The sequence below is a fragment of the Ooceraea biroi genome, chromosome 4 (assembly GCF_003672135.1).
Source record: "Ooceraea biroi isolate clonal line C1 chromosome 4, Obir_v5.4, whole genome shotgun sequence".
Taxonomy (NCBI): domain Eukaryota; kingdom Metazoa; phylum Arthropoda; class Insecta; order Hymenoptera; family Formicidae; genus Ooceraea; species Ooceraea biroi.
Genome location: NC_039509.1, coordinates 11327592 through 11354956, shown reverse-complemented (window position 1 = coordinate 11354956; position 27365 = coordinate 11327592). Strand labels below are relative to the sequence as shown.

General features: G+C 42.9%; 1 protein-coding gene across 6 annotated transcripts in view; it reads right to left on the bottom strand.

The window, feature by feature from the left end:
• Window positions 1-235: 235 nt before the first annotated feature.
• LOC105275842 (amyloid beta A4 precursor protein-binding family B member 1-interacting protein) overlaps window positions 236-27365 on the bottom strand; it is a 108785-nt gene continuing 81655 nt past the window's right edge. For 3 of the 6 annotated variants that reach the window (XM_011332995.3, XM_011332987.3, XM_011333015.3), the window contains 9 exons: window positions 23871-23970; window positions 7536-7703; window positions 7221-7376; window positions 6749-6982; window positions 6124-6353; window positions 5833-6024; window positions 5029-5541; window positions 4381-4755; window positions 236-4231 (listed from right to left, as the gene is read on the bottom strand). In XM_011332995.3, coding sequence (XP_011331297.1) covers window positions 2801-4231; window positions 4381-4755; window positions 5029-5541; window positions 5833-6024; window positions 6124-6353; window positions 6749-6982; window positions 7221-7376; window positions 7536-7703; window positions 23871-23970 — 3399 coding nt within the window. In that variant the 3' untranslated portion in view covers window positions 236-2800. Of the gene's footprint in view, window positions 4232-4380; window positions 4756-5028; window positions 5542-5832; window positions 6025-6123; window positions 6354-6748; window positions 6983-7220; window positions 7377-7535; window positions 7704-11880; window positions 17067-23870; window positions 23971-27365 lie in introns of those variants that run through there. The other 3 variants (XM_026969420.1, XM_011333005.3, XM_011333021.3) reach the window with 2 other exon arrangements.

Below are 27365 nucleotides of genomic sequence, written 5' to 3'. Positions count from 1 at the left end.
ATGATCCTTTATAAAACTGGAAAATCCTCACGCACAGACACACACGGCATCCCCTTTAAAAAAATTAGAAATTCTTCTTGCGCGCAGATACGGCGTGTGATTTCCTTTTTAGAAAATTGAGAATGTCCATGAGTGGGAAAGTGATTGGTCGGAATTCTCGATAAGTCACATGTAATAACATCGTGTAACCGTATCGTGGATTTCAAGAAAACTGGAGAGATTACGGTGCACGTGATTTTTCTTTCAGAAAACTGGAGATATCAAAAAATTCGAGATCAGAGAGACGGTTTGTCGACCCGGAAGCGACCGGCCGACGTTAAACCGCTCACGACTCTTCGCGAGCCATTATCCATTAATTCGCATATATAGCTAGGAAATACTTCGGTATCAAAATTTGATCTTACAAAATACTTTCTACGGATGGGTAATAATATAATATCGCACCGGCGGGTTGCCTCGACTGATACAGATGCTTCGTAAGTCCAAAGAGTCGTTTAGCTTTCACATGTAAGTCATGCAAACGCGATACAAATCGAGATATAAAACTACATCAGCTACGCGACCTTCGAAAGGCTCGGTTAGTCGTTGCTGAAGATTCCATTGGTGATCACAAACGGGAAGCTACGCACGATATTGTTCCTTATCATTGGCTGGCGCCAATGATCCTCACGATCGATCGGAACGTACATCATCTCGTTCTCTGTCCAGCATCGTATGGCGACGTACCTGGACCGTGTCCTCGTCTAACTCTACCGAGTTGAATACTTGAAATAAGTGGAAGCGTACAGTCGACCCGCCAAGACGAAACGTCAAAACGAGCCAAGCGAATACATTGATAACACGTTCGCAATACGTCCCTTGGCGGCTTTATTTCAAGTATCCAAATTATAGATTTTTACGTTATCTAATTCTTTGATCAGTTAGTCTCCGCCTAATCCATCGGAGACTCACGAGAGTTTCGACGTTTTCCTTTCTTCATCCATCCAGCTCTCGTCCGACATATCGGTGTAACTTCGTTTCATTCGAACGAAAAAGCAACGGAAATGGCATCAACGAGATCTCGCATCCTCGTGTGTGTGTGTTCGAGGCGAAAATCATCGTCGCTCGCGTTCGTTCAATCGATTGCACTCGACGAACGTTCCTACACACGATCGTTCCTCCCATTGTCGCGTCCGCGAAGCGCGTCTTGCGGATTGTATGATACAACTACACATACAGCATCAAGTCGATATACCGATGATAAACGCGCGTATATAATCAGTTTATATATACATATATACGTATGCACAAGGATGTGTGTTAACGCGGAGGATGCTAAATGCATAAGAGGGTGTTCGATCAAAGAGGGTGTTCAACTTCGCGTTCTCTGCCATTTCGAGACACTTTCGCTGCGAGAGAAGTCGGAGGGTTCGTTTCCGGTTCAAACTGAGATCAAATCCGCGTTGCGGCGATGACTTCCTCGGCTCTCAGTGCAGCGTTTTACGCATTACACTTTATACGTTTCTCAGCGTTATATATCTTATAGTCTTTGGATATATGTTCCAAAACAGCAAGCTTTCTTTTGGAAAAATGATAAATAAAAACTTTTGATGAGACGCACTTATGTTTGCCCTTCTTCTCCAACCAGATTGTGTTAGAATGTGCGAAATATTTCCGCTAGTACTAAATACTTAGTACTTTTGAAGCATTTTCGGGAAATAGAATCAGAGAGAGAGAAACTCTAGGAAATGATTATTAAATTAGAGCCTGGATTTATAATTATATCCAAAGGAAGATTACTTTGGGACCGAGAATCGAACGAGCATTCAACTCGAAAATATTTTTCAACAGATCATTCGCGCATAGATTTTATATATTTTATTCTGTATTATTTATCACATCCAAAGGTATACTTGAGAAAATCGCAGACGAGGCAGTTGGCGGTTACGAAAAATGCGCACAAATAGGACTTTCGGTTTTACATTACAATTTCATAAGATCGCATTCACGTAGATTCGGCCGTGCCACGGAAAAATCAGCATTGTGCGTTTTGTCGCGTTCCTCTCTCTTGCCTCCTCGTCTTCTCTGTACGATTCTCAAATCACGAAGGCTTAAAGATTTATATCACATCCTTCGTATGCGCGGCAGTGTTCCTTATGCGTTGATCGACCATAACGAATCTCTGTCGCGGGCTCGAATTTAGTTCAGTTTCGTTGCTCGGTTCAAAAGAGCGCTTAAGCCACCTGACTTGCGGTTCGCCTAGCTTCGAAGCTCCAACTCTAAATGGCAGTTATGCTGAATAAGACAAGGAGAGTTTTCGGTAACAACCATTCATCGAACATTTTTTCGCTATATTCTCATTGCCGGATTCGAATATTCCTCTCTGACCGACAGGTTCGGATCCATATCTATCTACGGAAATGAAAAGCCATTTAAAATTGAGCCCGTCGATGAACATTCTCTCCTTGACTTTCGATGACACATTCGACTTTCCTATTTCCTCGACTTTCAAGCGACAGCCTTCTCGTGCGACTTACGAGCAACCGGCACGCGCAGAGCCCAGCGACAAAATGCGCGACGAAAAATCGGACAACCTCCGTTCCGCGGGGGAAAAAATACTTCTTTTTTCCTCAACGACAGATTCCCCGAACAGCAAAATAGAGCGATGAGATACGCAGCGACAAGGACTCGACTGACACCCCCAGCGTCTCTGGACCTGACAGCGTCGCGTCGACAGGGACCGACGCCCTCAGTCCTTCCACCAGCCGCAGAGACAGCGGTACCATCGCCTCTCGGGATGGGGCTGGATTATCTGCTATTGTCAGTGCATCGCGCGGGTGGTGGTGAGATGCGTGGTTTCGGCCCTCTTGGGCGGCGGCGGTGGCGGCCGTCTCTTGCATACGATCGCGTTCACGATCGTGTTCATGCTGCAGTTTTCGTCGGCAAACCTGACTGTCGGCTGTCGAGCCGGGCTGGACGCGTACTCGACCGGCCCGTGCGGATCGGTCGTGTACACGTTCTCGTAGAGATTGTCCGCGCCATAGTGCTCCTGCACCCAGTTGGACACGTTGGTCTCCCTGTAGTCCGCAATGGCAGGCGGCGGATCTCGGAAGCCGAGGACCTCGTGCGGCGTCGTCGTCGAGTCAAGCTTGCACTTCTGCGCGACTTGCCACTTCTTTCGCATCACCCGCTGCAGGTCCTTGAGGAAGTCGCCTGGCGGCGCCTGGTCGGACGCAGCTAGCTTCTTCGGCGACGTGAGCCTGGTGCTATCGGACCGCCTGGGCGGTGTGGGCTTCCGCTGCGGCAACGCAGGGCTGCCGGGCTCCTGCTGCGGCGGCAGGTTGAATGAGATCTTCTTACCGGTCCCGGTTTTTGATTTGGGCGACGTCGGTGGCTCCTGAATGGTCACGCGGCGTTGCGGCTGCGGACTAGAGGCAGCTTTCAGCTCAGCGAGATAGGGCGGCGCCGCGTAATGACTGCTACTTTGCTTCATGGCGCTACGCCGGACAGTGTCCATGTTGGGGTTCGGCCTGATCGGCTGGATCGGCATGGTGTTGTGATGGCCGGATTGGTGACCCGCGTACATCGACTCCGTTTTGGAGTTCTGCCTGCCGAGACTCTGTGAGTGGACGTGCACCTGTTGCTGCTGCTGCTGTTGCTGTTGCTGGGTGCCGTAAGCCGGCGGTGGCACAAAAGGCGGTGGCGACGTGAAATTTGGCGAGTTCGGGGTGTAGGTAGGTGTGGTGGCCGTCGATCCCGGATAGGAACTGTGCGGAGAGGACACGGAATTGGCGGTGTTGTTGCTCGTGTGGGCGTTCGAGGACGCGTTTGTAATCGAATTGTAATTCTGACTGTTCTGGACCACTGAGTTGCTGCTAGGCGCGATACTGTTTGCGGTCGCGTACATTTGACTGGGCTGCATCCTGGGATTGTGCGTAGGGGTGCTCTCGGGAGTCACAGAGTTCGTGGGGGTGGACTGCTTAGGTCTGGCGCGACGTATCGTTCCGGTCTCGCCGACCAGCGGGCTGGGCGGTGGCGGCAGTGACGCGAGACTCAACGACGAACCCATGAGCTCCGGCGTGTTGCAAACGGGAAGTTCACCGGGTGCTGGCGGCGGCGGCAAAGAATCCAGTGAGAGGTTCGACCGAAACATTTCGGGTGGTGGAGGCGGCAGCGGCTCGCTGTCCGACTCAATTTCTTCGGCGACCCTCGACGGCGACGGCGGTGGCGGCAGCGACGTGATAGAATCCATCTGCAAAATGCAACATTATTATTATTATATTATTACTATAAACTCTTTTGGGACTTAGTAATTTTGACAATATAAGAAAATCTAATTTTATTTGGAATGTTAAAGAGTAGTACAATTATTGCAAGTTTTTATTAATATAAATTACGTACCATGCATGGCTGTATCGGGCTCGTCGGAGTCTTTGCCTCCTGACTCTCTGATCTACTGTATCCCATAGGGCTTGTTCTCTCTCTCACTGGTGTGCCCGGAGGTACCGGACTGACGGGTGTTGCGTTTCCGGATCTATGATGTCTCTTCAGCGTTCCGGATCCGTCAGAATCGGTACCGCTTCGCCGACGACTGTGTCTCCTGGTGAGCGTGCTGGATCCCGAGCTCGTCGGGCTTGGACAGGAATCCGGTTCGTCTCGGACTGTTTCGCCGACTTCTTTCAACTGCCTTGTGATCGACGTAAGGGGCAACTTCGGATTCATAGACGGCTTCCGCTTTATCGTGCCGGTTGGGAACTCACCGCATTCAAAGGCCACCTATCAATTAGTAACAATAATGATTGATATATATGAAAATAAATTATATGTGATCACTGCAGCAAAGCAAGATATTAATTCCAATAATAATGACAATAGCGTTAAAACAATAGTAAAACAATTACAAACAATTATGAAGCAGATAACTATTATAAATGATGTAACAATTACAATAACTCAAAAGAGATATTTTCATAAATTTCATAAATATCTTCATAAATCATTTCATATTGATCCTTGTTCAATGATTCAATAACGCTTAATCATCCTCACCTCACAACTACTCGGTGCCCCGTCAGACAGACATCCGCTGGAGCTCGAGCTGCTTGCTCTGCTAAGTCTGCCATCATTGTTGTAGCTCTGCCGCTGTTCCGGATTGTAACTCTGTCTCTGGCCATCGTACTGCCTCGTCGTAGCAACCGTCGTTTCATTACTGTGCCTCGTGTTTTCCGCAAATTGTCTCGCGTTGTCGTTCGTCGTGTTATACTGGGTCTGATTCGGCGGTGCGGCGATCGAGCTGACGGAGCACGATCTGGCGTGCGCTAGCAGGTCCAGATCCTCCTGCGCGAGCTCATCCACGAGGGCCCGATAGTTCTCCATCAACTGCCTGCCGTACTTTGCCACGCGGATGCCGACTATCCATCGCTCCAGGGAGGCGTTGTCCTCCGCGCAGAGAAACTTGATGTATTTGGTGGACTTGGGTTGTTGTAGCCGCGGATGCTTCACGGCAAAGCAGAAGTCGGTGGGCGCTTTGTACTTCTTCCGCCAGCCAACGCCGTAGTATACCTGCTCGCAACAACGATAGTAATAATATTAATAATCTTAATATCTTATTTCGTGGCACAAATGTCTGGATATGTGGGGAAATAAAAGCTTTATAGGCAACAATTAAGAACGAGGATATATAATCAAATTAACTTCTCAGGTGTAACAGCAGGAAAAAGATTACAACCACTGAATTTCTCTTACGTAGAATATTGCATGTAAGATGAAAAGAAAAAACGGAATACACATCGATATTTTTATTTTACCGTATCATCGATTGAGAAGACGTATACGCGCAAACTTGTGACCAACCTGATTAACGTCGAAAGTTGCCAGACAGACGAGATCTCGAGCGGTGCGCGCCTTCTCCTTTGGCCAGTAGTAGAGGCCGGATGCCCGCAAAATGAAGTGATACCTCTTCCAACCCTTCTTGCTGTCCGACTTCAAGTACAGTGGACCCTCGACCTGGAAGCGAATGGCAATCGATGCAGAAGAAGTGTGGACCTGCGCCAGCGAACTCGTTACGTTAGAAACGTTGCATAGCTAGCTTGCCAAGATCGACATGATTGCGACAAGATCGTAAGACGTAATTCCGTCTTTTACCTCGGGCACGCCGACGTTGCTGCTCGAGAAGAACTCTTCCAGTAGGATATTTCTCGAGTGATCGTCGTATTCGCCACCGCCGCGATCCGAGGGCCCGAGAAGGAATCGCTCAGGCGTGAGGAAGAGTTGAGTCTTATCTGGTCTCTCGACGAAGAGTAGCTTGTTTTTGGAATCCCGGGTCCACAGCAGAAGATTCTCTACTAACAGCTCGTGGTCCTCGTAAACCCTCTCTGAAAAATTCGGCAATCAGGATAATCCGCTCGTTATATAATCCGTCTTTCTTCGAGCCATTCGAATCATGCCTGAGAATTAAAACTCACTTTGAAAAAGTTTCAGTGTAACATGTAGACAGATGCTAAATACATTATAAAAATGCCACTTATAACATTATTTATTTAATACATATTAATAACTTTATAATCTGTTATAACGTATATTTACTTAATATCGTTTTCAATAATAAGTTCAAAAGAAAGCGAAAGCATATTAATAGAGAAATGTTAATTTAAACTGAAGATATATCGGCGTAAGAATTAAACGCGAGTAAATATTGTCTGTCGTCGAACTACTATTGCATCATCGGTTTAGCAATTAGCGACAGATAGATGGAGGATAATAGACTCACCCATGAAGAGATCGGGCAAGTGCTCGACCACGGCCCACTTTGGATCCATTGGCACGTGGTTTTTGTCCGCGAGCAACCTACATACATGTGCAACGCTCATCCCTTCATCGACCAGAAGACTCTTACCGCTACCATCCAACGTGAACGCCTTGATGAAGAGCTTCTGCACGCTCGCTTCACGCATCTTCTCCAGCGCCAGGCGGATCTTCTCCGCCTTCGCTCTGCTAGCTGCATCTGTAAAAATATGGACGAATGTATCACTTTATTTGCATTAACATAATTCTGCTATAAATATGCAATAAAAAAAAATTGTGCAATTTAAGTAATTGCTATTTATAATGTAAACAGAACACAGCAAAGAATAGGAGGAAGTCGAAGTTATTGAGAACTTTGAATTAAATATTAATTTAATTCCTCCACGATCTAAATCCGGCATTCTATTGTGATAGAAGTTGATGAAACAAAGACTCACCGACAAGTTGATGCGGTTGCTGTTGGGGAGCTGTGTGCATGGCGGTCTGAGGTGGCTTATGTCCGGAACCGCTACTACTTGCCGAACTTTCGCTGGACAGCATGGACACCGTATCAGAGAACGCGCTGTCATTGTCGGGACTATCAGTGCGCAAACCTGTAGCAAATTCAATAGAAATGAATCTTCATTCAAATTGAAATGCATATAAAATGGATAATAGCAGTTAATAATAAATAATTAGCAATAACGCGCGCAATAAATTATTCCACGTGATAAATAAAGTAAAAACACAATATCTCGCATTTCAACGCGTACCTCCTTCATTTTTGATGTCGGTGCTGTCGCCCGGATTGATCCTTGCGCTGGTGGGTCGTCCTGACCGTTGTGAATCTGGCGCAGGAGTTGCAGCGATATCACCGTCGCAGCGTCGCTCCAGGGCGCATAATTCACCGAGGATCGCATCCAGGTCGACATCCTGGGAATCTGCCAGAGAACAACATCCAGACATTGCGTTTAAAATTTGAAAACACTTCGTTGATCGAAAAGAACAGCGTATGTATTGAATTTTCGATGCAATACTCCAAAAGTGCGATCGCTTGAAACTTTAATATTGCAGCAAAGTTCCAGAGTAACGTACAGTGTACAGAGAGATACTTGAAAGATTAATATTGTTAATATTGTTCGACAAATCGTGTCGTGTACCATTTCTAGAATCCGTTTGTGTACATCCGACGTATTTCGCGGAAATTACGATAATAGATTTACGATGTCAACATGATTGATACGCGGAATATACCACATTGACATCGTGTATCTTATCTTCTCGCTGTTGATCATTATTTTAAATCCGTATTATCTGTTTACGATTGAAAAGGCTTGCTTCTTCAGGAAATGATTGCAGATTCGAGTGCATCCCTCATATTTGTTCATATCTAAGCTCGTGCGATCATCATCGATCGCTATCAGTACGTGACAAATGAGGAGTTCGTTAATTAATGAAATTAGTAGCTGGCAATTCTAGTTTTTCACATGCAATTATTTTAGTGCCTTACGTTCGCGCGGCTCTGTGAAACAGCGAGTGTGATAATCGTTACTATATTCTTATCATTCGCACGATATCACGAAATAAAATCTGAGACACGTTATAAATCTGAGATACGTTATAAAATCTGAGGTACGTATTCATAAGAGAGATAATATTCTCCACGATTTTTCAAGATGATTAAGACATTATGTGTCGAGGCTAACGTTGATGTTGCTGCAGGAGATAATAAAATAATAGACTGCAATGCAACCTATTCAATCAGGAATCAATTCACACGTGGAGTATCAGAAAAAAATAGAAGATTAACATATTACAAATAGCTGAATTAAGTGATCGCATTCATCTCGTGAGATACAGTATTTCGTAATCACAGCGGGTGTGAATGGTGATATGAGTTTGTACAATCCGCGCGAAGGCGTGACATTCCATCGAGTTCACGCAGAGCGAGCGAGGGCATACGTGTGGGCATTGTCGGCGATGTTTCTTTCTTACTAATGACACTAATAACACCGTAAGAGCAAGTGTTGGACCGCTACGAAAAAGTGCGGCGCGACGCGACTAATTAATAATGTGCGAATTAGTGTCAAGTCTACTTTCATGAACATCGCGAAGACAAGGATGACATTGTAACAACCCGAAAAACGCCATTCATTATTCGAAGAATTTACATAAGAAATTTTTGCTCGAATAAGTATAATAATTCAATTTTTTATTAATCAAGACAAACAAATTTATGTGCTGACGAAACTCGTGAAAAATCGTTAAAATTTGACGAAATTTTGCAACGAACTATACGATATTGTAAAATCAGATTTATTTAACATTGCGGCAAGATTTACTTTCCAATACTCCATTTTCGCAATCTTGCTTTTGCTTAGAGATAAAGGCCAAAACAAGCAGGACTACATGAACAATTTTCTTCTACATTATTACATTTTGATATATATATAATAAATTATGCACGGTACAGCATGTAGTTTTCTACAACTTTTAAAAAAGCAGCTCCTCATGGTTGACAGTGCTGCAGCTCGGATGACGTACACCTCGTGGAATGCGAACGATATCGCGCTAGAATCGTCACGAGCAGTACGATGTTACCGCGAAACTGCCGACGTCAACGTTGCAAGTGCGAAAGAGAACCCGAAGAATCTCGCAAAGGTCTATCGTGCAGATTTGCGCACTCATCGTCCGCTTCAAATTTCTCACCGTCGCCGGTTGCAAAGTTGCCAAGAAAGAAAATTAAACGATTCTAATTAAACACGCCGGATATATACAAATTTCCAATCACCATAACGTATAGAAAAATATTGTTCCAGAGTGGCAATTCATTGGAAATCAGGGTGCAGCCTGAAATTTCCTTGTAAGATCATGCACAAATTAAAACAAGATCTCGCGCAAATTCACGAGCAACAAATTGAGACAGGAGTAGCAACAAATTGCAAGTATGTCAATGCAACTAAAAACAAATATAGTATTATAAATGGATAGATGCGGCCGCCGTCGAGAAGAGAAAATCAACAGGCACTCTCGCATGTGCGCGCGCTGTTGCAGCGACTCCTGGAGAAACGAGAAACGTTACTTGGCGTGTTCAATGAAAATGAATGAAAATGAAACCGGTGTGAGCGGTGTGCGTTGCACTTTCCACGAGGAGGCCGGCTGCCGTGGTGCGTAAATCGCGCTAGGGGCATCTGGAATTACCGTTACGGCAACGTTACGTGGTGCGTACTGCGATTTCGCCCGGCCGATCGTAAACGCGCGAGAATTAACTTAACCGACCATTCGTATTCGTGGGTACTCGTCGGAATAGAAAATCCGTGAGTCACGCTGGTTTCTCGACTCCTGCGAGTGCTCTTCGCGTACCTGCGAACACGTCATCGATCGTTCGCATGATAGCTTCGATGACGAGTACGATGAGAAAGAGAACGATGCACGCGAGGGAAGAGTGTGTGAAAGATTTTGCGGGACTTTATCTAGCGATTACGTTTTTTAGGATTGAGGGATTCGCTCTTCCTCGAAGGATAACTTTGCCGTAGTACTTGCGATATATTCCGTCCTCATCTTTCGTATCGCGATGGGCGATAGCTCGTATTGTCTCGTAAGTTGTATACGAGACAGTACGAGATTTGTAGTGGCAGTTTGCAGTTGACAGAAAAATACACACGTCCAGGCGCTTATCGATCTGCTTGTAGGATATGACAAGAGGGTAAAGAAAAATGGGAAATGGAGGATTGGGGAAAGGCACACAATGCTGGCTTTTACGTTGCGTCTCGTGGTCGCGCCATTATCGGAAGGGGTCGTCGGAAAAAGATAAATGTTGGGTAAACTCGGGAATGATCGCAGCCAACGTAAACTCATCAGATTTACGTTATTGAGACGCGCCTCGTTGACAAATACAGTGGAAAATTTGCCAAAAAGAGGAAGCATAAGAAATTCATAATAGAATTTAATTTGTGCAAACTTAAACTTAAAAATATTTAACAAAATGTTTAACATATTTATATTATAGAAAATACATTATTGATTATAATCTGACAGTTTTTATACAAACTGTGCGAATCTCAAAATTATATTGATTAAGGAACTTGCTATGTAAAAGAGATCAATAGCTCGCAATTATCGCAAATGCATGTTTAATCTAAAACCACGTACGAGATTTACGACGAGCCTCGACAATATAAATCTAATCGTAAGGGGATTACGTATCGTCACTGGGGACCTATACGTAGCTGATTATATTAAATATTCACGATGGATTTATGGCAGTTCTGAGCACACTCTCGAGCAACATGGTGCACCAACGTCGTATGAAGGGAAATGATCAGTTTTATGTAAAATTTACGGTCGATCATGTTCGAACGTCCCGAATGTGTTAAGCGCAATTTAGCAGCTGCGAAAATATATAAATAAATGGCGAGTGATACAGCGATCTGTGTTATTATCGAAATTGACAAGCAAAATCGCATGTTGGGCGGCGATCGCAAAGTTTCGGCCGACCATTGTACAATAATTATTGCAAACGTCGGCCTTCCAGCAGCTTTCTAAGTCGGAGTAAATTATCACAGACGGATGCTTAAGTGTGACTCGACTCGCGAGCCAATTTGTGAATTTTCCTTGTGAATCGTGAATTGTCGCGCTAAATTACCGCAAATTTGGCTGACCGCGTTGTCACAGCGTGTCGGAATATTGCGCTATCCTTCGACCTGCGGACATCCGAGCTCCGCCGCTTATCGAGCCGCATAATAAAGTTTTACGACGTGAATGTCCAGGTGCTCGATCGCGTTTAACGACACTCTCTGATAATACAACACGTGTCTCGCGCTGACTACTCAAATTTTGTTGTTGCAGTTGGCGACTGTTAGTCATACTATCATTAACGCAGCATGATACAGCGTAAACTCATTGTCGCTACCCAAATTATTAATTCTTATCTCAAGAGTGTATATCTTCTATTCTTATTATCATACGATTCTTTGGGCGACTTTTATTTTCATCGATTATAATTAAAATGGTTAATCATTTTATGTGAGTTTTAATAACAACTTTTAATAAAGTTTTTCAATAAAAGGAAATTAAAACTGAAAGGAATTTTCCCTTTTTCGAGGGCATCGAGTGTACCTTTAACTGCGAGGTAGCCCAATATACTCTCGTTGCTACCGAAGTGCCCGAGCATTTTCCACTCAATCGAACGTAGCGTCGATCCTCATGAGTCAATCCGCGCGTTCGCCAGCATCGTTCGCCAATGAATCTCTCATCGGCGCGAAAGGGCACCGTCACCCATTCGCGCTTTGCATAATCGCTTTTTCGCTTGCCGCGAACCCGGAGCCGGTTCCCCGAGTCGCTGCTTCACAATCGGAGGCAACTGGCGATGTCAACGTGTCAAGACACACACGCACATACACAGGCGCCGACTACGTCGAGCATCTCATCTTCATTCCTGGAGCGTCGGTCAGCCGCAGTTCGCGCAATCAAAAATGCCCATCACTCTCGCGCCACCACAGCGAATGTTTTCGAATATCAAGCATCAAAAGCGAATCATTATGCACAGCTAGGAGTCAGTAAGTCAGCTGAACGTCAATTTCCACAGCACAAATGCGTACCATGTTCTGATTAACTTTCAGTGACGAAGTTAATCAGTGATAGATGAGGATTACGCAACGTGATGCGAGCACTGTAATGAAATTACAAAGCGCATGATGTTCTCGCCCCTCGAAGCGCATAGAAAATTAACCCCAGACACCCCCGGTCGACCTGACTCGTGACGATGCACTGTGATGACGAAGGGGTTCGAGCTGCAACGAGCGCACGATGCGCACGTCGCGTAGGACGACGATGGACTAAAGGCCTTAAGGTGAACATACTCGCCTCTCGCCTCGAGTTTTCCGCGCGGACGCACGTCGCGCCTGCGTGTGGGTGTCTCGTCTTTGTGAGAGATACATGTACGTGGTATGCCTGTGTGCCTATGTATGAGTACGTGTATGCTGAGCGCGTGTACGCGCATTAAAAGGGATTAAAATTGCACGACTTAGGCAAATGTCTGTTGACCGCTGCAAACAAGGTGGTTCCCTTCAAATTGTTATCGCTTCTTCGCATAAAAATTGTTTATTAATTTATTCAAGATGTGCCGTAACTGCTGCGTCATTTAATCTGAATTCTTAATTTTTATTAAATTATTTATATCGCGCAGATACGTATGATAACAATTTTTGTCAAATTAATGCTACCATGTACAGAGAGTTTTGAATTTTTCTAGAAACTACTTTACGACGAAATATGCTTCGCGCTCCTTCTCGTTGTTAGTTTAATTATCACTCGCGGATGAAGGATTTCTCACAATAACCGTTCAAGTTTATTCGCCTTAATTAGCCGCTTGCGGTTTAAGTATTGCATTTATGTCGCGCTGAAGGCGCGTATACGCACACGCTCGTGCGTACGGGAGGGTTAAACGTGCATTGAGTTACGCAAACTTTTATGAACGCCGTAAAAATGAAGCGAACAACAATATCATTTTACATGATATTAACAAGAAATATTAACAAAGATAAAGCAAACAGCAATAACATTTTATACATGATATTATTTTATTAAGACATAAAATTGAAAATAATTCTTTGAATAAATGTATATTCCCAGAATGTATCCGCGGAATGTATTGCTCATGTTGAACAATAGCCGCTGTTCAATTGCAAAACGCAATTCAATCAAAGATGCGCAAATCGGACTCTGACGCGCAGCGATATCAGTACAGTACGCTAGTTCACGGACCAGAGAATTCGTATTGATTAAAGTGTGGGCGCCGGCGATGATTTGATAAATGGTGAAGACGACGGCGGAGCGAGCGCGCGCGCGTCAAAGCGTCCGCTCTGTCACACCGAGACAGAGTCTCTCATCCCTTGGAGAAACAACGTTGTGAAAAATAATGATTAATCGACGTCGATATATTCATCGGCGCCTCGCGAACTTAATCGTACAAGTATAAAGTGCACATTGCGATTCCCGTATTTTCCGCGAAGGAAATTCAATACGCAATAAAATGACAAAGTGGGATTTGATACGAGTGAGAGAGATTTAATATATGCACCCTGTATGTTGTTTACAATGTGTTGCATTATGTTACCACGTCTCTCATTGCATGTAGTGCACCAAAAAATAATCTAAAAAGTAATAAACCGTCGCCGATTCGAACGGATCGCGAGTTTTGCGCGGCAAAAAGCGGTCCCGCAATTTCGCTTTACGCTTCATAAATATGCATTATTTTAATTAGCCGTTGATCGTTGTCGACGAATTTTGTTTGTGACGGTTTCGGTTTGCAGCTTTCGGCGTTCGTTAATGTGCGGAAAATTCTCAATTTATTCGCGAGAGCCAACAGCCGCCGCACCGATCGCATCGGTGATCCAGCGATCCATCGACACGTTGGATCGACGTCGCATTTTATTGCTGCGCATTTCGCTGCAATTGTTTTTTATTTCAGCCGCGGGACGCGATCGCGATCGCACGCGAGGAAGGTTCGTTCACCCTGTCGATTATGCGAATACGCAAACGCGCTCGATAGCGCAGTAACCCAGATTAATCGAGCCGCATAAATCAAGCGCGCGGCTCGGCTCGGCGCAGCGCGCCGCGTCTTCGAATATTTTCGCGCTATTTTCGCAAACTCGTCTCCCGTCTTTCCTCGATAAGCTCGTCGTCGTCTCTCGTAAACGCCAGCTTAACCGTATCGCACTTAACCCTCTGACCCCGCGTGCGTGATGTAACACGATCGGCTAGTTTTCCATCGGCACATCTTCCTCCCCCTCCTTCCATCCCGGTATGTCAATTATAAATTGATCTTTACACTGTGCACTTTCTCGGATAGATTCGCGCGCAGCATTCCCGTTCCAGCAGCTTTTCGGATTACACTTCTTAGCATAAGTGATTATTGAGAGGCGGGAAGGAGAGAGGGTGTTTTTTCAAAGTATTAAAATAATATTCAAGAACTGAAGAGATTAAATTAATTAACTTAGCTGTGCCTGATCGACTTAATTGAATCAGAAGAGCAATCATTAACTATTGGATTATTCGCTTCATATTTCTGATATATTGATTTCGATATTTTTTAATTATACGAGTTAATGTTTCTCGTGTTTTCCCGTTAAACAATACAATCTCCCCAAGGTCTCTCTCTCCCGAGGGAAGCGTGATTCTGTTATAGCGCTATCGGGTGCCAGCACAACCATTAATTAAATGAGCACTGTTCTCCACCGAACGTGATGACTAGCAAACATCGATATTCCTTCGAGGTTCGATAAATATCCGATAGATATCCGATCACGACACTTTTGTATTTTAACGAGCTTTTTTGTATATTGCATGTGTATATATATTTGTATATTGAGATTAGCAAGCATACAAGATTGTCTCAACAATTAAAAGCATATTAAATCCCGGCAATCTCACGTTTTATGTACAATAACTTCTTGCTCGATTGCGCTGCAGCTGCTGCACCCCGACATTGCGCAACTCACTTTCATCGCTTGTTTTCATCTCGATCAACTCGATCGAAATCCTCGCGATAACATATCGAGGAAAAGGGGATTTTCTTGTCGTTCATTACAGACTGCAAAAAATGCTTTGTTCTTTCGTAAAACCGAATCGAATCTAATTAAATTAATTTCGCAGGGCTGTTGCAATCCCCAAATAGTCAAGAGATATCTTTCACTTTTAATTATTCTGCGATACGTACGAGATTCATTGAAATCAACAAGAATACTTTCGAGTCCTTTTTAGTAATTAAACGAGCGTACTTATCGGATTAATTATTCGAAATATCCATCGCGTCAGACGACTTCAATCTCTCTCTCTTTCTCTCTTCTTTGACATAAAATCAGGTTTACTGAACCGCGAGGAAAAAGCATCAATGAATTAACAGTGATTCGAGCACGCGAATGCACAAGTGATAATGAAAATTCGACGGATAATCCTTGCGCTTTTAATGGTAATGAATCTGATCAGCGCGGCGCGACTTGGTTGCCTCATGTTTAACCCGATCGCAGCGGTGGCTACAGTGAAACCGGTCGCGCCAAACGAGAGATGACGGATAAAAGCGATTAACCATCCGGGCGCGTGTGCGTGCGTGTGCACCGGTTCATTTTCCGCTCAGGCTGTTTTCCACGCGGTGTGAAATCGGAAAAGTGCCGGACGCCGATGCACGCACTCGCGTGGCTAATACATATTTACGCACTTGGTAAACATCTAATCACTTTCTACGCGGGATAGCGGCCGCCGTGGTGAATTATCTTTCCGATAACGCGATCGCGGCGAGGAACGCTCGCGAGGATGCTCTGCGAGGTGGAGGCCGTCGTGGAGATTCGTGATTGCAGCCCACACTTCGATAAACGGGTTAAACGAGAGGAATGGATTTTCCGCGAACCCTCAGAGCATGACTGGCTTGGTATCCTTTTTGTTCTTGTAACGTCCGAGGGATGTCCGATTGCTCTTGATTGGCAGCGGACGTCGCGCGAAGCGAACAGCATCGCGATGAACCTCGCGTGTTGCAATTATCGCGGCAATTTGCCGGCGGGCAGATTGATTTCCGCCGATGACGATTCGATCGGCATTTCGCCAGAAGGCTCTTGTGCTCTGCTGTATCCGGTGCAGATCCGTGAAAGTCTTTCCTGTTGTTTCGTAGGACAATTAGACTGTTGATCGATCGTTATTATTTTTTAATATAATTTATTTCAGCATATTTTCAATGAAAAAATACGAAGTTATTCATTCGTCGTGTGCAGAGCTGATTAATTAAAAGGTACGTAATGTAGGCTCGTAAATTTTAATTTCCATAATCCTCTATTAATCTATTTAATTGTCTTGTAAATCTCATTTTATTTCGTGTTATATCAGCTTAATTATATTTTATTTAGGTGCGTGCTTTAAAATTAGTAAAATATGTACTAGGAAGCAGCGAATATTTGTACGAATGAAAAGCGCACGGAAATTTATGCGATATGAAGCTACATAAAGTAGAGGGATATGAAAAAATTATAAGGGGCAGTGAAAAAGGGAGAGAAAGGCAAGGTCGAGCTAAGATTGCGTGTCTGAACGAGCTTTGTTTAATTAACTAATGAGCCTCGCCCTCTGTGACGTGACTTGGTTTTCGTTCGACAGATGCACCCTTCGTTGCGTGTCGACTTTCGTAGGGACGCACGTGGATGCGCCGGAATGGGAAATCGTTAGCTAAACACGAGAGAATCATGGTAATTGAACCATGTGCATGTTTAATCCTCCATTGCTTTACATTATATTTTAAAAGAATATATATTAACAAATAATAACTAAGAATCATTTTTAATATTACAAAATAGATAATAAGTAATAATAAATAAAATTAAACGGTGCTAGATATTATTATTAAATAAATTGTTTAAAGAAAAATCGTAAAATAAATAAATGAAAAAATTGGATAGAAAGAATGTGGATGTCGATGGTTACTATATTCCCGAGTTGCTGTATACTGTAATTCTCAGGTAGTTAAACAAGCTGTCAAGAGAGTGTGTGTCGAACTGACAAGGCATGTAATTAGGTTAAACGCCAAATAATAATCTTAAAACTGCTGCCGTTGCAGCTGAAAAAAGACACAAAGAACCATGTATACTCATTACCTGCACCGTGCGACTGCGTGCCGCAATAGCAGTCGTCAAGTCTGTCATAAGCCCGGTCTAATCTGCTGCAAGTATTCTTCACGATATCATATCGTTATTATTCCGTGCAAGAAAAGAAAACAATTAAAGAATAAGATTAAACCAATGTTAGAAACAATCTTTTACCTTTTGCTCGTGGAAAGTAATTGTGCGAATAAGCAATATTCCATATATGTATTTCTAAGCATTATTAGATTTATTATTATTATAAGAAATTATATTATTATAAGAAATTATATTTAATAATTTTTTATGACAATCAAGCCCGAAAATTTAATTTAAGATTTTAAAGTATTTTCTCTACTAAACAATTAGTGTTTATATTTAACATTGTATTTCTCAATTATGAAGTAATTGAGACTGAAATAAAAATTTCTTTGGCTTCGATTACGTTAAATCAAAATCTTTGCAAGTTACATTGGCGTCCTTGGTTTCTTAAAATATCTGCCTTAGGTTAAAACGAATGTGCGTTCTTTGATTAAAGAAAACAATTTCTCAGAGAGAATATATCAGAGCGTTGAAAGGGAGCCCAGCCTCTCTTCGGGGGCAATGCGAATAGCAGAGAAACTGCCGAAACCGAGTGATTCAACGAGCATTCAAGGAGGAGGCAGCGTGACGATTTGAGGTAAGGCAAGGCTCGAATAGGAACATTAACGTAGATGGGGGAGACGAAAGTTCGCCGTGACATTCGCAATTCCGCGGAAATCGACGGCGTCGACGACCTGTCGCATTTTCTCGAGTGCTTAATAAAATTCTGACAAGCAGAAGTAATGTACTGTTGGATTAGATAAGAACACGATGGAAGAGGAACGATCCTTTTTGAGTGAAAACTAGTGGCTCACCCGGAAAGAGTCCATTTCGGGAAAGAATCCATTAAGCAAATCCAAATTCTTGACAAAACGAGATAGAAAAATGATTTGAAAATTTTTCTTGTATTCTTGTATCGTTAAAACTGAATAATCTTATCTTATTCTTCATATTATATATAAAATATATACAGGGTGTCTGACATAAGGCGAAAAACCTCTCGCCCACAGGTAGATCTTGTCAAACTGAATTAAAAAGTCTTGTACCATTTTGCAAACAACCACGTAAATTTCGAGTAATTAAAGAAAGTTCGCTAATTCAGCGGACGCTGTTGTCAAATAGTTTAACTAATATCAGCTAAAAGTTTGACTAATATCAGCTGTTCCAATCGAATGAGCAACTTGAGCGTTGTGTCTATTTTGACGTATCGATAATTTTGTGGACAAAATTAACGAAGAAATGTCACTCTAAATATCTTTCAACAGAGATAGCGGAAGAAGTAGCATAGTGAGAAGTCATCGAGGCGTCGCACAAAGGAAGCGAAAAAGAAAGAGAAAAACAAGGAGAAGCCTCAGTGAATATTCAGTGAGCTGCAGGATGAAGCGTATAATGCGGGGGTGGCTTAAGGAGAGAAGACATTAAATGGGGGACATTAGTAGGGATGTCAAATGAGGCAATGGCATTCTCCTACTCATAACTTCGATGATATCCGCCCATCTTTGGATCTTATGAATTTATTTATTATTCATTTCCTCTTATCTTCCATTCTCATCTTCCACTGTTCTCCACTCATCTATTTTACTCTTTACAAGAAAAAACTTTAAAAATTAAAAATTCAATATTATAATTGCTCAAAGAAAGATTGTTTGCAGAATCGATTAATATTACAAGATTAGTCTGAAATCTGATATCGAAACAGAATAATATAATATAAAATAGTAGAAAATAGTAGAAAATCTATCAATGATATTTTGCGCATATAAAATGCTAATTTTATTTAGCAGTTTTATTTATATTTTGCAAACTTGTTAATGTATGAGCAGCCATCCTGCAGAAAATAAGTGAGATTACGTGCAAAAACTGTTTCTCTAGCAGTATCGCGTTCACTTGATACGAGTTATCATCGCGTTGCCTTACGCTCGAGCGAATGGAGACGTTTGACAGTCTGATATGATGATTTATGTGCGAGCAAGGAGGATTGATGCGCCCGTCGACATTGATCCCGTTAACGACATGGTCGTTTCCAACCTACGGATTCTTGCAAATCGGCAGGAGCCGTTAAAATAGTATCCGGTTGCGCCAGATACGGCCGTGCCTGATGAAACACCGAAACATTTCACCGATCACGAGCAACGTACGCATAAAATAGTAATAACGAAATTTTCAAAGAAATGTACGATTCTGTAAAATAAAATGTAATTCTTATCCTTAACAGCAATAAATAAAATTAACGTAATAAAAAAGCATGAAGCAATATTCTATTAACGACAGATAGAGAATTTTCATAAATTTTCTTGACTAATCGATACATTTTGCCTGCTTTTATCGTCGCTGTCGGTTTCATTATCCTCACGCATAATCGAAAATAGTCGTTTCGTATTCCCACTGCGTTCCGGACTTCATCCATTCTCTTTTTTTTCCGGCGATACACTGCAACGACTACGTACGTGGCTATTGATACGGTGCAGCCTCATAAATAATTAAATATTCCACGCGGCACGCCGTATAAATTACTCTTAGCGCACGTTTAACGGATAATTAAGTCTCTCCACATGCGAATGAATTACTCATCGTGCAATTTCGAGCAACCGCCAGAAGCTCGGAAAATGTTCGCCCGCATGTTCTTTGAGATTAAAAAAATCTCTGTCCAACACTTCATATATGTATATATACTATATATACTATTTTATATAGTATACTAAAAAATTGATTCTCCCTAATCCACTATCTTTCTCTCTCAAAAAGAATTGTTTCAATTATCTATGTGTATTCATTCAATTGTATCTGCTCGTCATACATATGAATCAATAAATAGAAACCCGCGAAAGGGCGGCAAGCCAACTGCAGCTTGTGAATTTTATGACAGGACCATTATTTTTAATCATTGATAAACGGTGCAAATTAAATTTCCAGAGGCGAGCGCTAAAAGCTAAAAGCGAGTTAACGGCCGACAGTTAACGCGGCCGCGAAATGCGCAGCGCTTCATACATACAATCGTCGGCGGAGAGGAAACGCTGAAACGAGCGTGTTTCGCCCGTCGCTACGGCGAGCAATAAAACCGCGGGTTTCGCTCGGGGTAAAACCAACGGGAAGGAACCGTGAATGGCCGCGATGCATTAAACATACCCGACCGCGTTTCCCGACGAGGAATCATTCATTTCGTCGACGATTCGCTTGGCCGACTGCGCGGTGCCTTGTCGATAATCCCCCGTAATCCGCGACAACGATCGAAACTCTCAAATCAAGATACGTGATTCGATTACGTTGGTCTTCGCTGACGGTTTAACTATCTAACGACGTTACGTGCGCGATAACCACCGCGGTTATCGCAACGCGCGCCACGCTCCTCGTGCCGCACGCGAGACGTTCGTGCCGATTATATGTATCTTCGCGTTGTAATCGCCGTTAATTGCACGTCGCAATTAAAACGGTTTAATTACGGCTAATGAACCTGTCTCGGGCGTAGCTTCTGCCGTTTATTCAGCTTTCAGCATCAAAAGCTCCGTTCGCCGATGAATTTCGAGCGGGACGCTGCGAAGGAAAAGCTCGTCTCTGTCGCCTCGATGATTTTCCAAGTCGCGAGGAAAATTGCGTCTACGTCACGGTTGATCGTCAATTTCTTCATTTACTTCACAATTCCGGTGAAGAGTGCGTCGCTATCTCGCGCTCTTCAGAAACCTGCTTATGCTTTATGATCGTCTAGACGTCACTGCAAACGCCGCACGCGTGGAAACGTGCACGTGTCTCAGAGACATCGGCCGTTGCTACCGTAAACGTAATGTTGCGTTTTACGGGCCCTTTATCGCGCGCGAGCGTGACTTTGCGTCGATTCGCCGTGATTTAGGGGTGGCTTTCGCGGGAGAATATTGCCGGCGGATCCCAATACCGTCTAGCACCGGCGTCGCTCTCACCCATCCGCAGGATGCACGGACTGCAATACCGGTTTAACGACGACGGGCTGGTGCAGAAGAATGTCGTCGAGCTTGCAAAAGCACCGTCGCCAGGTGAACTATAAAGAACGGCGACGACGCTCGTATCTAAAATTTGCTCGGTATACCGGTGCACCATCAAGTCACTAGAGTGACGGAAACTTCGTCCAATATGTGTGTGAAATCAGTTTACCTCTGGAAGAGATATATATTTACATACGATAGCACGTATGTACATGCTAAAAATACCGTGAGAAACTTCATATTTTTTATTCGCATGTTTCATATGTATTCGTATTTCAGTATTTGCAATTTTTCCATTTTTCGTATTCATAGGCCTAAATTTATTTATTTGAAAAATTACTGAGATGAAAAAAATGTGAAACATAGTGTAATGCACGAAGAAAAATAAAACAACTGGAAATGAACTTTTAAAGGGAAAAATAAGTACGTTGTTGGATTGTTGCTTCATAGTAGTGCACAAACATTCGATGCACATGTGAGATTCTTTGACGTAGCGGGAATACTTTTCACTGAAAAACGGGTCGTCACTCGGATTCGTCAATAACGAGCCTGCAGTATTCGTCATCGTCTTATCTGAGAAATGCCAGAAGAGTGAACGAATCGCAAAAATAGGGAAGGCTGTATATAGTCCCGCCGTGGATTGAAGCGACGCCTGCCTGGCGTGCTATTTTAATGCGAGAGATGATCGATTAAGTATTCCGCGTGCGGCAAGGCGCGTGGTCGTAATTGAACGCACGTCTTGCGATTTTTCACGCGTCGCGAAACGCGAGCATCACGTCCTGGAAATACCGTAACGAGAAATTCCGACGAAACTAAAACGGAGATTCGTTTCATCGAGCAATTCCTGCGATTCTCATGCCGATCTCTACTAAACTATAAACTTGACAATTTTTTCATTAGTTGAAATATGTAATTTAATTTAGTTTTATCTAAATTTTGTATTCATTCAAAATAAAAATATATTAATTCATTTAGCCACAATAAATATTTAAAGAGGAATAAAACTGAAAAGTTTAAGCGCCTCTGCTGTGTACGATATATGAAATACTAAGACCGGACGTGTGTCTTGCTTAGGGGCTCATGGTTCCCAGATGAATCATTAGCTGGAAAGGCAAAAATAATAATCCCACCTCTGCGATAAATCCGCCGCTTTATATATAACTCTGGATCTGTGCATCGTTCAAGAACAATATATCACCGTATCGATTGTCCGCCCTCGGGTTCTGTACCAAGCGAGTCGAGTGTTCGCAGCAGCAACGACAGTGCGAATGAGAGAGGAAAAGGGAAGAAGGAGAAGGATAAAGAGAGATTACCATACTCTCGCACGTATGATCTTTCGAGAATCTTCCGGTGCGTGAGCCAACTCGCCTGTTCCTCCATTTCTCTCATAATCGTGTTTCGCGCAGTTATATCCATACACACGCGCGCGCGCGTGGGCGAGGGTGAAGTATGAGACCGGGAGGGAGAGAATCGTGACTGCAATAGCGCGAATAATGAGGGGGCAATACTCGCGAAATTACTACGAAATCGTCTAAGACACAATATTCATAAATATATCTAAAATAAAACAAGAAAGGAACATATTTTATGTTACACAAACGGCAAAGTCGACATTTATATATATAAAATATCAAACAAGTAGAATAATAATAATATTCTAACGATATTGCGAACTTGTATATGCGAATGGCACTGAGAGAACAGCTTCAACGAGCAAACTCGAATCAGGCTATCTCCCAGACAGATAATCGAATAAATCCCGTCTCGAAACTAGGAACAGCTTCTTGCGCAAGTAATCTCGAGTGCACGAGAAAGCCGAGACATTAAAGTCAACGGGTACTGCCGTGAGGCGCCATAAAGCCGGGCCGGTAGCGGCCAGACCCAAACCGGAAACAAATGGCCGAAATAAATTTTTGCGACAGGGAGATATGTATCGCGCCTCGTTAGCCGTTTCGCGATCGATCTTCGCCGCGCGATTAATGTTGCCCCGGAGCGAAATCCGCGTAGGAGCCGCGCGCGGGTAGCTCCCGGAAAAAGAAGAATTTACGCACCGCAGGAGACGAAACGACTTCCCATCTCCTCGTGAAACGGGAAGAGAAAGCGTGCGAGCGATTAAACTCGTCACGTGGATCCGTCCAAGCTGACCGGATCGCGAGAGGAACAATTCCGGCCGATATCACGACTAATCGATCGAAGAGGCACATCCGCAAACCTCCATCATTTTTCCTTGACAGCAGACGAGATGAAAAATGGAGAAAATACAGGAAATCGGGAGACCAGTCGGACGGGGGGATGGACGGCTCAAGTGACAGACACGCGTCGTTCAAGAACGATTTTTCGTTCAGCGATTAAAGACAGGATAGATATGGATAGGCACGGAGATCAGCGACAAATCGAGCATCTCCTTTTCCAGATCGAAAAGCAAGATAAGGCTCCGAAAGAAGGAAGAACTTACCTTCGAGATTCGCCATAGAGAACCTGTAGCTGTCGATCCTCGGTGTGTTGATGTCCGAATTAAAAGGCCTGAGGGTCGCCGAGCTCACATTGTCGAGACCCTGCAACATAAAAGACAACCAATACGTTAAGATAACCTTTAAGGTAACCCTCACCGCAACACGGGAAGGAATTTGGTCTGACTGTGTGTTAAGCAAGGGTCAGGGCATTAACCCTTGGTATCGTGGTCATCTCTTCTCCCAAAAGGAGGAAAGGGTGGAAATTCGAAACTTCAAAGACTCGTTTGTACTTGCGCAAACTGTCTAATAATTGAAGAATAATTTAATTTTATTATATATGCGTTTATGTAAAAATTTGTGAAAGTGTGTATATATTATAATATATTATATGGATAGTTAAAACCTCAGTAATATATAAGAAGACGTCAATTTTAATGTATTAGAGATAAATAAAGACATTCATACAAGACACTTAATGCTACTATTTTTTCTTTTGATGAATGATGCTGGCTTCAATCTTTTTCCGGAAGCGGATCTTTTTATGTGCCTTCAAGGGAGCGAATATATTCTCCGATGTCTGAACTGTCAACCAAAAAATGTGATATCGTATACTAGGACGGAAGAACGTGTAAGTGGTATTCAAACTGAATCCGTGTGAGAAGTAACCCCCGGCGTCTCGTCGACCTCTTTGCCTTGAGAGTTCAAGTCGATCCGTAATCCGTTCGGGATCCTTTTATGTTTCCAAACCCCGCTGCGAATGTGATTTGTGCGAAGCCGTAGGATTCGTTCACCCAATTTCCGCCGAATAATTCCTGATAATGGCGGTACGGGAGAAGGAAATAGGTTTGATATGGTGGCTGTGTCTGAGATCATTGGACTCCATAAAAGTCTTTTTCACGGTATTCCTGTTATCTGTCTCTCGGGTATAACGTTAGGGCGAAACATAAGAGTCAAAAAAAGTTTTTCTACTTTTTATTTCGATTTATCTTTAAAGTTTCATCTATTCAGCTATTTTACAATGCACAGATGACAAAAGATATAAAATTTGATATAGAATATTAAAACGTTTGTAATCTATGTAACTTTGTGAACATGTTATCGATTTATTTTTTATAGATAAACCGAGTGGCAATCCATTTTGCATCCACGAACAGCATCTTTGTAAAAAATATCTGTGGCGTGTTCCCGTTTTTACCATGGGTTATCAAAAGATTAATCAAGGAACACGATGCAATCTGCTACAAAATTAATCTCCGCCAATCGTGATAATTAATCTTGAAAAACCGGCCCTTACTCACGATATACATTATTAAAATGTCCGCAATAATACGCCTGAAATTATCTGAGCGATCACGTTGGAATTAGTCCGGATTGTTGATTACATTATCATAAATACAGGGTGTCCCGGGTTTTAACCGACAAACTGCGGGAGCATATTCTACTAGTGGAAATAAGAAAAAATTCTTATATCGAGTTTGCTTAGAAATGCTTTATTACAAAGTTATAAACCAATATTGAAAAGAAATATGAGATAAGTAACAACGGAACATAGTGTAGAATTTGGAAGGTCGAAGATGTTTATGTTATGTGTATTCACATGTATTCATGTTCACTATGTTGAAACGATTCAGTATGATTGTTACTTTCACAACAGTAGCTGTTAGATTTCAATCGTCGTGTCAACTAGCAATTACTATCAGAATGCCAAAAGTGTTTTCAAATGAGGAATACACTGATATTCATTTCGTGTACGGATTCTGTGACGGAAATGCACGAGCTGCCGTACGAGAGTATCAACGTAGATTTCTTAACAGGAGAGTACCAGATAGATTTAAAGCAACGAATTACTAATTCAGTTACTGAGATGCAACAAAATTTTCAGGAATGTCGTACTGTAACAAATTCTGTACTACGTCGATGTCTAGCTTGTATCGATGTGCAAGGACAACATTTTGAAATGCGTCACTAAATCATTGCGTACATAATTTTTATTTTTGTGAAAAAATCCGTTGTTATTTATCTCATATTTCTTTTCAATATTGGTTTATACCTTTGTAATAAAGCATTTCTAAGCAAACTCGATATAAGAATTTTTTCTTATTTCCACTAGTAGAATATGCTCCCGCAGTTTGTCGGTTAAAACCTGGGACACCCTGTATATACCATAGCGGCGATTTTCATAAGCAAGTCTATTTTCGAAGCTGTTATCATAAAACCCGTTCAATCCTGAATCTCGTGCACACTCGTTTCGCTTTTATTAACTCGCATTGAGGGCAGAAATCTTATTTTTAACAACCACTTCTTCCGTAAGGTAAAAATAAACAGCCTTTGTGTTATCGCTGAGTGGACGAAGTTGATTAGCCAGCCGGCTCTGCCTTCTAACATTTTGCACGATAAAATCGTGCTCGCGACTCGAGCGAGGGTCTTTCGCTGTACCTCAGCTTCCGAGGATGGCGCGAATGGGTAACACGTCTTCTATAATCGTGCTTTTACACGGACTACCTGGCTGGCATGCATCGGTAACCCTAGAGAGGCACGGGTTATGGTGAACGACCTGGTAGTTACTACTGGGTCACTGAAGTTTAATGCGCGAACCGCTCAATGCGCGGTGACTCAATATTCAATGTAAATAGACCGCAAGGTAGACGAACACCTCACACAAAGGGGGTTTGCTTATCGCAAATTGTCCAGAAAGAATTATAGCCGACAGAAAAGCGGTAGGCGCGCATGCAAGTGCACGTTGCAAAATCGTGGAGTTGTTAGTTCCCAGGAATCTTTATACGAATGCAGATATTCTCAAAGATCTGCGTCTTTCTTTCATCATCAAGCACAATTTAACTGACTTTCCATTCTTGTCAACTGGATTATTAAGATTCACCATAATCATTTCCATAATTTTAATCAATGAAAATATTAATTCATTGACAAGTGCACTTTGTCCGTTATTATTCCCTATTATTAATAAATAATCTTTATTTCTTGTAGATGTAAGTAATTGCGTGTTATAATATTATTCACGTGTCGCAACACATTAATTGCATGTCAGACACGGAAAACTCGGCGTTGATCACCGGTGACCATCATGACGATGGTGAATATGTTCATAAATTGCGTCGATCCTGTGCAGTCTTTCTTTCTCGAGTTTCGAGTTTCATTTATATACTCGTACCGATCTGCTCGGTTCTTTCCGTTCACGAGATACTCGTATCGGGCAATGAGTTCGGCGTGGGTGTGGTGAACGACCCGCTAACCATCATTCGGCCGAGCGGCGCAACAATTAGATCCGCACGGATAAGGCTGGCTCTTCCTGTAACGCGAAACCCGTGGACGTTACGCCCGTGTCTCGTTTCGCGCATATTTACACGAATTACCGGCGCGCTTGCATTAAAACAGTGCGAAGAATACCGAGTTCGCGCCGTAAAAAGTGTTTTTAATTGCAACATTTTATAGCGACTATATTTTACGCGTGCGAGCCGCCCTTTGACCTTTATTCCATC